Consider the following 12,028-nt stretch of genomic DNA (forward strand, 5'->3'; position numbering starts at 1 on the left):
CCAGCTGCAACCCTGGGCATTTCTTTCACCGGTCCCTTGCACTGTTTTCAACTGAGATTTTTGAATGAAATGTTTGGGATGAGGAGGAGATTTAGGGAGATGGTTACCTTATTATGAAGTAATTCTGTTAAAATGCCATGACCTATTTCGTGGATACCTGCAGGGCGATCTGGTGAAAAGTTTTTGTAAATTTACAAATGCAAAATGACATTTAAAACTCATGATAAACTTAAACTAAGTCTTTGCCACTGACAATTTTACACTGTTTCGATGCTTTGGGGTTTATCATATTTTAACTGTCACATTCACATGTCACATACCTTGTATTCTTCTTTTGACTGGATCCTATTCCACTGTGGCTTGATGGAGTTGCATATCTTGCAGTGAGACTGTGAGATAGAAGAGAACACAAAATAAGTTCTAACAGCTTTATTAAATCTTGAACACGGTGGCACGTTTGAAATGCACTAATGTAATAACGAGATCTCCTAGTTTATACCAGGAAAGCAATGAAAAGTGCAAAAGGGAAATCTAACTATGATTGCACCATGCACTATGGCACCAAATACTTTGGGAATAAATGGAAACATGTTAAAAAACATTTAAAACTCAAATAATCAAGAACATGAGGATCTCTTTCATGCTTTCCTCACTTTATGTGCAGATCAGGACTGAAAACAAAAGATGTTTCCATCAGTCCATCTGAGCTGAACAAACATGGAGAGTTTTTCAGGTATGAAACCCCAAGCACAAAAAAAAATACTTTAAAACAAAGTCACAATTAACCAAAGAAAAGTCATCCTTAGTCACTTTAAAATGACGTACTGTACATTACTGAAATAGATGTCTGTACAGCCTATTTTTCATTTAACCGTGCGATGACTATAATATACATTTATAGACACCAAACAGCTGATTGAATATGTTACTATTAAACATTTGTAAAGGCATATGCTGTAATGGTGATATGTATACAGGCTGTTTATGTGAAAAACAGAACTTCTGGGCAAGGAAACATTAAAAGGGTTAAGAAATTCAAATTCTGACTGAAAACAAAAAAATCCAAAATGTTAATACGTGGTAATAGTCTTTCCAGTTATTCAGATTACAAGTTCAGTTCAAGTAAGTTTCCTCATTTTACCTTTGAGCATGATCTTCCCACCATGAAGTCATTATAAAGCGGAGGATAATCTTGAAAAAAAATCATTAACTGAATGACAGCTGTTCAGATAAGGGCTAAGGTACTGTATAACTTTGGAGCTGAAAGATGTACTGTATATACAGTAAGATGGCATTCCATATAACCATTTTAAACACTGCTCTGCCATGTTTTTGGCCGGCTCTGTTTCTTGTGTGAAGATGAAATCCATCTTTTTCCTAAGGTCTCAGCATCCAAACACTGGCAAATCATTTTTCAACAAATTCAGATTAATTTGCAAAATGTAAAAATAGAAAAAGAAAATGATTAGGAGGCCATTTGCTATGCTTTCTAATCAATTTAACAGTCGCAATTTTGGTTTGGGGTTTTCAGTAGTGTTCTCTTTTCCTCACAAGTGGAAACAGCATGAGGAGTCTACACTCACTTAATTATAAAAAAAGTTATCAATGTTATCTCCTTATTAATATCTGCTACTATCATGTAACTGAAAAAATAATGGTTGACTAAACATCTCAGAATGTAAAACCAGGCATTGGAGCTTTGGTTTATGTCCAAACATGCTGGTATTCCAACTTAAGGGGATCTGTAATATGCAGATTGTGAATAAAAAATGTTTGTTGTAGTTTAATAGCCTGTCATGCAGGTTCATTAACAGGGCAACTGAAAACCTTTCCTGTTTCACATTGGACTTTGGGGAGTGATTTCAGCCGGTTGGCTAGAAGAGAATAAATGCCCATTCTTTTGCAAGTAAGCTTTCTTAAACATAAACATTTAAAAAAATAAAGAAAAGCAGTGGATCCATAAAAACATAGGTTCATAAAAATGTACTAAAACTGGGATGTATTTCAGTATAGTATGAATTCCTTTCCAGCACTCCAAACCATAGTTATTCATTAACCTTGGTACAATGGTGAGTTCAATTTTGAAAATTTCAACGGGTCTCTCAGGCGTTTGCCTAGTACATAAAACAAAGTTTATGTAAAACTCAGTATCGATAACAATTTATTGCATTTTGCTCTAAAACAATCTGTTGACGTGAAGAACTGAAAACACTGCTTCTTCCTAGTTACTAATGCTTTGGGAAGAAGCTGAAACCAATATAACCACTGTCTGTATAAGATTGAGGTTTCAGAGCCTTGCTGTATCTTCCACAATGTACTGTACATGAGCCTTATTTTATTCCTTTTCATTATTTTATACTATTTTAAAATAATTTAATAAATAAATATTACTTATATTTCTTGTAATGACAGCAATTCTCCTAGTAATTTAGGTATTGTGGAATAAAAAAAAACACTTTAAAACAATAACAAACTCCTCAGACATAAATTCAAGATTCAAAGAAACAAAGAAAATGATTTGCTGTTACACATTTAGAAAACACTGAAGCTGAACAGGTGTGAGCCTGGTCAGTACCTGGATGGGAGACCTCCTGGGAAAAACTAAGGTTGCTGCTGGAAGAGGTGTAAGAAGGGCCAGTAGGGGGTGCTCACCCTGTGGTCCATGTGGGTCCTAATGCCCCAGTATAGTGACGGGGACACTATACTGTAAAAAGGCGCTGTCCTTCAGATGAGACGTAAAAACTGAGGTCCTAACTCTCTGTGGTCATTAAAAATCCCAGGGCGTTTCTCGAAAAGAGTAGGGGTGTAACCCCTCTTTTTGTCCTGGCTAAATTTCCCATTGGCCTTTACCAATCATGGCCTCCCTATAATCCCTATCTATGAACTGGCTTCATCACTCTGTTCTCCTCCGCACTGATAGTTGATGTGTGGTGAGCGTACTGGTACACTATGTGCTATTGTCTGTAAAGCGCTTTGAATGGAGTGTCCAGAAAAATACTATATAAGTGTAAGCAATTATTATTAATTATTTTACATGCTGAATAGAAGAAAGGTGGGACTTGTGACTCCTTATGTGATTGCAGACTTGGAAGATTATCACCTCAGCTGAGTTTATACTACTCAGAGACTTGCTTAAATCCCCACAGCTCAGCCTCCCAGACTTCACGGAGCTGTTCCTGCATGTGTTTTCAGGCCAGCGTTTGGCTTCTGTCCCTAGATCTGGTATTGCACAGAAGGGCTATCAAACAAACTTGTTTGTTTCCGTAAATGAGCTTGGTAACTGGGCAGCAGCACTGAAAGCTAGTTTGTCTGAAAGCCTAAAGGGTAAATAAAGCAGCCAAAATACTGCCACATCTTGCTCTTTTTCATTTGCAAGAGAGGCTTGTCAACCGTTTGCACCAAATTGAGCATATTATTTAAATGGAATGCAGCCGTTGGAAAATGTAATTCCTAACAGATCAAACAGTGTATCTCTCTTAAATGTCAAACAGCCCTCAAACTTTAGTTTCCAAGCTGGAAATGCACAGGGATTATTCACATCAATCAGGAACGGGTGCTGGAGAAGACAGGGATAACAGATGCAATAGGATGAAAATTAACATGGACACTTCAAATGGAGGTAACTAAGCTGTGGTTAAATTATGTGTTTTTTAAGAACTTTATGGATCTCATTACTTCACTAACACGATAGTAATAAATGGAAAACTATATTTATTTCTTCTCCACAACACAAAAGTATCGATAAGTATTCTGATGTACAAGCTGATCCAATGGACTTCAAGGCCTTTTCTCTTTGTTTTTCTTTTTTACACACAAGCCCCCTTATTTAAAAATCAAAGTCGATTACTGTTTTGCACACATTCATTTCAATCCCATTTTGAACAAAAGCATATTTTAACATTTAGAATACCTGGCCATCTGTTTGCCCTGCTTGAAGATGTATAATAATAACATAGGAAGTACGTGATTTGACTCTGGGGTCATTTCCTAACAGGTGGTAGAAAAACAGTGCAGAGAGGTACAGTATAGCTTTCAGAACACATTCTGGAAACTAGAAGAATAAATCAGACTGATGTGTAAATGTTTAAAAAACTGACACTGAAACCTTATGTTTAAAATGAACCTCCACAATATCAATTATTATTACTATTTGGTAAATGCATTATGTAAGAACACAAAAACATTTTTAAATAAATCTATTTAATGCATCTTCATCACCATACAGATTTATTTATTAGTTATTTTCAAGAGACTCAAAGCAAACAGAAATCAAATCAATATCCAAAGTTCTGTTATTGAGAAGACACTTTAAAGACAGTGATTACACTAATAAGAAACTAGGATTTCACAAAAATTAGGATAAATTATTCTGCTAGTGGGCAATATCTTTTACCTCACATTTTTGTTCACTTTTCACTGGCTTTTTCAAATTAAATACTTCTGGTTAACTTCTTAGTTACCTCCCAGGATATCTTTGACAAAAAAGCCTATTCACAGACACCTTTGGGTTTTGAAAGAACAGCAGCTGACAAACTTGTTAAAAAAAAAAGAAAATATGCCCCTAATTCAATATTAGGAAGATAAAGCTAATTGCCCTGTAGTGGACAAAGCCATGTGAACTGCAAGAAAACATGCAGAAATAATTCTTCCTCATGATGGGCTCCTTTTCCATCATGAATTCTTCCACCTCAGACACGTTTTACTAAACAACCTATTCAGGCACTGCAAATAGCGGTTTTGGAGATGATTAATGAAGCAAGTAATTTCCTTGGAAAAGATCTTACACTTGGGTATATAATGGTGTTGCAGCTGCTGAATTAAAGATGAACTTTTCAATTCACTGTCGGTGGGCTGCCCCCCTCCCCACCACCAAACAAGAGGAGTGTTAGCATTTTTCAGCATAATCTATAGTGTCACATTTGCACCCACACTATTTCTTACAGTTCATTATCATGGTAACATAAATAACCTTGCTGCACATTCATACACTAGCCACCAAGTGGGTAAGAGGAAACATATGAGGAGTGAAGATAGAAATCTGCCTCATATATAGGTTATAGACTATCGGTTAGAGGATCTGTCAGCAAAATTCCTGCACAATGATCTAAAATGTGGCACTGAGTGTTAATATAAGCAGAAATGACAAGCACAAGCGTGCAGCATGTTTTGCTTTAACTGACTGCTTCTTCTTTGTTAAAATAATTGTGATTGGGCTCTCTTACACGGTAGCATTCCCCTGTTCACATTTACTCTCCCTTTTCTGCGACACAAAAAACTTTATTAATATTACATAAAATAACATTGGAATAACAGCCCAGAGAAAACAAGCATAACTTGAGGTTCAAGGTCAACCAGAAGGAATTATTCTATGATAAAATGCACTGATAGAGCTTTGAGAGGTACAGATGTTGAGAGATACAGATGTTCTCAGTGTAAAACAGCTTTGTTTAGTTGCAAATACAAGCATTTATTTTTTTGAACATACAATATGTGCACCCTTCATTGTATGGACTCATATACAGGACGTTCAATGCATGTGGGAGTGATACACAAATCCACTAACACTCTTCAAAGCCTAAACTCAACTTGATGAAAGCAAATATTAAATATTTCCAAAGTGACAAGCCAGAAGTAGATTATGTTGTAGTCTTTTAGCAATACAGCTCCCCAGATTGCATCTACAGATACTGAGAGACATCTCACAAAATCTTATTATAGCTCTTAGGATTAAAGATGACATTAAACTCTCAGAATTAGTACACAAATTATTAATTTCCTCCCTTTAAATGTAGGTGAACTGTTTGCTTTTCCATATAGGGGTTTTTGGTGACTTTTTCTTTTATATCCCACAATTTAGAAGTCCCCCCCAAAAATTAAAGAAATCAATCAGCATTTCAGAACTTGAGAAGTACAATACTTCAGCATGTTTACAGAGTTGCTTGTATTTTTAGATGTCATTCATAATCAGAAACACTAAAATAACTCAGGCTCATTTGCAATTTGAGACTGAGAAGCAATAAAATGAGTGGATAAATGATACAAATGTATATAACTGCTATAAAATGTATTTTTGCTTCTAAAAACAATTCAGATAATATATTTAAAAAGCATCCCAAATTAATTTTAATAATTATATAAAATATAGTTAAAAACTATACAATCATTTACCATCAAATAATACATACGGTGATTCATAGCACTGAATGTGCTGGTGTACATATTTAATAACCCAGAAAATTCCCCTGATAAAAGTAAAACACATTACAATTAAAATCAATTTACCTAGAGAAGTCCATCTTAGAAATAATATCAAAGTTTCCATTTGGTAGATGGTTTTGCCTTTCACTGAGTTTTGAAGATGGGTGAAAACCAAGACACAGGGAGGTCAAGTTATTCGCCACAGGACCTTAGGAGTCAGTGAGTGGGTTGTACTATTTCTGCTTCCTAAATCCACTGGCTCCCAAGTGTCTGATCACCAGTAAAACACACAAAAGAGGAACAGCAATGAATACTAGCAGGTGTTTGCTATAGAAAACATGAACTGTAACTATAGCCAGAAGGTTATTTAAAAGAAAACACAGATTTAATCCCTATGGTTTCCACAAAATGTTATTGTTTCCTATGTACTGTAACACCTCTTTAGTGAAAGAAAGAAGATACTGATTCAACCAACTGAATCTGAACCCATAAGAGCATTCTGAAATTAAAGTGGGGGGAATGCTTTATCTATATTACAAATTTCCTTATCTTATTCCAGAAGTAATCAACAACTGCTGTAACAAATAAGAAAACAAATATGAAGAAAACTCCTTCTTGGAAAAGCAAACTAAAATGGAGGGTTTCTCTGTAAAGAACAGATATGTTCTTTATTGATATAATTTATACAAAATGCAGGTAGAAGCACATACTATAAAAGCAAAACTTGTGAGTGAGTAGGAAAAGACTGTTGCTGTAGTTTATAAATTTACAACACAAGAATTCTCCCAACTATTCAGTGCATCTCAACTGATAAAGCATCATCAGTCATTTCCTATAAAAAGTGTATTTAACAATAAAACAATGAAACATTGTTAAGAAGGGGTTCTGTTTTTGTTTCTCTGTAGTGGCTTATAATGCATTCAAATTGTATAATTCTCCAATTAACTATCTTCCATCAGAATAACAGCTGCTACTTCAGTCAAATCTCTACTTCTTCTTTTAATACAGTATGTTTAATTTGTTTGATTAAATTTAAATTTTCCTAGTGGTTTTTAGATTTTAGGATTACTCTGATACAATGTTACATTTACCACAACCCAGTATTGCATTTTTTGTTGGTTTTCATTGTATTTCATTGCAAATATCTGTGACACATATTATTTTTTAATACAATGACAAACACAAGAAATAAATATGTTTGACATATGTTTTAAGGCACTTTAATGTACAAATAAATGCATTTATTTAATTAGTTTCAATTATTAGGTCAGTACATTAGTTTGTTCCCAAGGATATGAAATGCTATATAATGGATGCTAGAGCCATAAAATCATATACAGTTGCAATTAGTCAAATTACCAGCTCAGTAATTCAAAATCCCAAAGGGCACTAAAGCTTAGCTTCTGCTAAGCTTTTTAGCCCAGCTCAAATGTGCAATTTATTGAAACCAGTTGCTTTTATCATAGTTTACACGACAGTCTCAGGTAGTACTGTAAGTAGTCTGTAAACCAAAATGAAAGTAAGATATGGACAAACTGAACATAAATATGACATCTAGTATTTGAGTCTCTCATTTTTGTGCCCCTGACTCACTCTGGTATGTTCCAACACAGATACCTCTGGCGCATGTTTCAAATAATTGGTTTGCTTTGGTTTTCACTTATGTTCAAATATACTTCAGCAGCCATCTGTACACCTGTCACTGACTGTATTAAAAAGACCCTGGGTTATATCAGGAATGGGGCAGCTGTGTGGTTCACAGCAGGGTTGAATACTGTGCTTAACACAAACCTACATTATAGACATGTCAATAATAAGGCCAAAGCTGCTGTCACAGTCACACGTAGAAGTCAGACCAAGACCCTGCATACCAAGAATACAGTCCTCTAGGAAACATTTCCCAGGTCTTTCAAGTTTTCTAGCTACTGCCTCTTCTATCTTTTTTATTTTTTCAATAAACCATCACTCACACACCTTGGCAAATGTAATTGTGCATAAATGTACTGTTTTGTGTTTTTTAAATTAAAATATATTGACTCAATGTTGTCAATGGCTGCAGCACCTTTTCGTTGTGAACAGAATCAATTTAAAAGAGCAGAAAAAAGAGAACACCTTCCTAGAAATATTAATTCCTTGCATGAAACAGTTTAGGTATGAAATAATGTGTATTATGTCACTTATATTGAACCTTTGGCATGAGATATACACGTGTTTTTAAAAACAAGAGCACTGACACTTAAGACTCTTTACAGTATATTGGACTCTCTATATTGGAAATTCATTGAAAATTAATGCTTTGCTTATAAACCAAAGGAACAATTTTAAGGTCTGATTCAATAAATCTGGATTCAAAAGAACAATAAGTGATTAAGCTCTCTGTACACTAAATTACACACAATGTTATACAAGATAAATTCTTCACAAAGTAAATCTAAATGCACTGCCTATTAGTACAGTATACACTAGTGTACCCTTCATAATCCTGCATCATTTTCAATTTCAATTGAATTCAACATTTATTACCCCCTGGGAGAAAGTTTTTTTACATAAGGGTCCAACACAATAATACAACAAGAACAGACTACCATCACAAAAAATACAGTACAACATTGTTATAGGAGATAAAAGAGTTATTTTACATTGTCTGAGAGTGAGGTTTCAGAGGGAATCAAAGGATTCCTGAATCTTTTACTGTTACATCTGGGGACACAGGCTCCCATCTAGAGGCATCTCCTAGATGGGAGTAGTATAGATGGGGTTAGCCAAACACTTTCTGTTTTTAGAGGGACTTTTTAGGTTTGATTTGCCTCAATGATTTTACTGCTTTTCCTCACTAATTATCAGATCTGATGTTGCCAAACTATATTAATAATAACAATAAACTATTTTATATAGCACCTTTAAAGATGAGACTTTAATTAAAGAGGCTTTCAACAAATGATTTGTAGAAAACTATTTAAATAGTTTGATCTACCTTAAAATAGCAAAGTTTAATTTGAAAAAGTCTCAATCAACCTTTTTTTAATAAAAAGTCCCAAATACTTGTAGTTATTGATACCCTCTACAGTCTGACCATTAATTACAGTAGGCTGGGGGGTGTTGCATTTTTCCTCAAATCAATGATCGGCTCTTTTGCTTTCCAAGTGTGACAGTGGACCACACCTCCCACTGCACTCCCCACTCCGCGGCGCGTGGGAATGCGCAGCTACCACACCAGAGGATAATCAAGACTGTGCTTTAAAAGATCCACACGCGCCCGGAGACGGGGTTCATCATAGAACCGAATGTGTTCCCCTCACCAGCGACACAAACATTTACTCGGATCCACGAAAGGACTCTCTCCTCCACTAGAGAACAGAGACATCTGCAGACGACTACACACCGGCACACTGCACAGAAAACAACAAGCACTCTGCTGGTGCTCAGGCAGCTTCCTATTACATCTGACACTATCACAAAGCAAGATCAAAGATAAATGTTTACACCTCTTCAAGGTCCATCCATAAGCTGACCAGGGCTGTGTCATCAGCAAACGTAATGAGGTGTCTGTCTCTGTGGTTGCTGTTATGAATCTCTTACAATCAATAAATGATCAATCCATCAGCCCTGCTAGAAGAGTTTCGAGGTAAAGGAAGTGCCTACCTGGATTGCATGTCTTGTGTCTTATGCTGGCTGGTAGGTGATGCTCCAGAAGATTGGTGAGAGACTTGCTGCTGGAGTTCTACTAAGGACTGGTAGTACTGCTGCTGCTGCTGTTGCTGCTGTTTGTAGCGGGACAAACTGAAGAAGAGTCCTAATATAGTTTTCAAATTCCCATTTCTTATTTCTGCAAAAAAAACGAATTGATAAATAAATTCCCCGATGACATGAAAGAGAGAACAGCTTAATATCTACCATTTACAACAAGAGAATTGTGAGTGAAACTATAAAAGAAAATTTTACTTTCCCAAACACTGGTTTCACTGAAACAGATGGTAATTGGATGTTCTGTTTTGCAATGATACCAATCATTCTCTGAAAGCATACAGAATAACAGAATCTCAGAAGCAGATTTCCAATTCCAAAGATTCTAGATTCCTCAGCTGGTGCAGCGATAAAAAAAAACACAATCTCACATCTCTTTTCAAACATCTCAGTGTCATGGCCTCTTGTTTGCAGATTGCAAAAGTCATCATTTCAATTTCAGTTTCACATTCTTAAAGGCACTATTTGGAGAAGGGCCTTCTACAGAAGTGCTTCTACAAGATAGTATTTATGCAGATATCATTTTAAGTTAGAGAAGCATAAATCATTACAGGCAGCATTGCTTTTTATATATCCATCCATTTTTCTAACCATTTAATCTAATTCAGGAATGCAGGGGCTTTGTAGATATTATAAGCAAAAACTCATTATGTTTAATATAATATTACGGTTAAAAACATTAAATGGCAAGACACATATCCACATGTCTTTAAATGTCAAGGCTCAAAACTCAATTACAATAAATAATAATATTTACTGTACCTAACCCTCTGCATCTCTAAGGATCCTAAAGCAAGTACAGAACCCATCTGACTGGTATACATTTTGTGCCCCACTATACAACAGACCTGGTCAAGTGGGAATCACTATACCAACTGAATTAAAGGGAAAAGCAAGATAAGCCAGACTGTGCAAACTCAGATCAGAACATCTAAGAACAGAAAGGCTCATAAGAAGTCCCTGGTCACATATTGGGGCATTGCTTTAGTATGCACACATTCTGGGCCAGAGGAAAGAGCACTACCTACTGGTCCATAAGGACAACACAGCAATCCTAATTTCCTAGAGACCTCCCACAACAGCACTGACCATGTCCAGCATTGCTCAGCTTCTGGAATTTAACTCAGGCCTGTAGGCAATAATATTGCTGCCATAAAGTACTGGTTTTCTTGCAAAACCATATTATAAAACCTTACTCATTACATACATGTACTAAATTAATTTTGCTGTATACTTATTTATGGTAATTTTTTGTTTAGAAGTCAACAGTAGAAGGAAACTGGCTGTAAGAACCAATTTTACAAGTAAAGCTGTTTGCATTTTTCAAAATTAGAGCCATCATTTATTACCTGTTTTTACCCCATTTAAAATGTGAGTTGAAGCTACTGAAATGTTTGCCTCCCCTTGTAGGGTGTATTAATGCTGTGAAGTTTACTTCAGGAACACAACTAATGTAAACTAAAAAAAAAACTACTCAAATGTTTTAGAAAACAAGTATTTGGTTTCTAGTGTAGTATACTAAAAAAAGATTCTTTGGACATGAGAAATACATTATTCAGAATATTACACACCACTGACTAATGTCAAATGAAACTGGGAGCAATGCAGTGTACAGTACTTTGTTCACTTAGACAATGTTTTTTTTGCAGGGGTAAATTATTTGTTTTCCCACAGAAAGAAAGGAAAGTTTTTTTTTTCAGATCTTATCTAACATCAGTAGAAGATTGTGCATAAAAGTATAAAAATATATTAATTGTCCCATTGAGGACTGATCCATAAGATTCATACAGTTTAACTTCACAGAAAAGTCAGAAAGGAAATTCTAGTTAATTATGCTAAGCTCTTTGGTACTGCTGTTTGAAAGAGATTATCTTACTCTGTTCTCTCTGCTGAATAAAAGAGAAAAATATGTAATGACCATAACACACTGGTAACCTATAAAATGAGAGTGAACAGCACTTATGCTAAGATGCTTTTAATGGTAAATGCGGTTTCATTTAACCTTTTCTTCTTGGCTGCTTTGTTAGCTGCATAGGTTTGGGGGTTTAATTTGGCAAGAATAATATAGAAAAGCTTTAAGAAAATC

At 35.3% G+C, this 12,028-nt stretch overlaps 1 protein-coding gene across 10 annotated transcripts in view; it reads right to left on the reverse strand.

The window, feature by feature from the left end:
* Positions 1-12,028, reverse strand: part of nav3 (neuron navigator 3) — a 350,214-nt gene that overhangs the window by 117,023 nt on the left and 221,163 nt on the right. For all 10 annotated transcript variants that reach the window (XM_015352852.2, XM_015352850.2, XM_015352847.2 and 7 more), the window contains 2 exons: positions 9,841-10,024; positions 321-389 (listed from right to left, as the gene is read on the reverse strand). In XM_015352852.2, the coding sequence (XP_015208338.2) occupies positions 321-389; positions 9,841-10,024 (253 nt within the window). The remainder of the gene's footprint in view (positions 1-320; positions 390-9,840; positions 10,025-12,028) is intronic.

Source organism: Lepisosteus oculatus, chromosome 7, assembly GCF_040954835.1.
Source record: "Lepisosteus oculatus isolate fLepOcu1 chromosome 7, fLepOcu1.hap2, whole genome shotgun sequence".
NCBI lineage: Eukaryota > Metazoa > Chordata > Actinopteri > Semionotiformes > Lepisosteidae > Lepisosteus > Lepisosteus oculatus.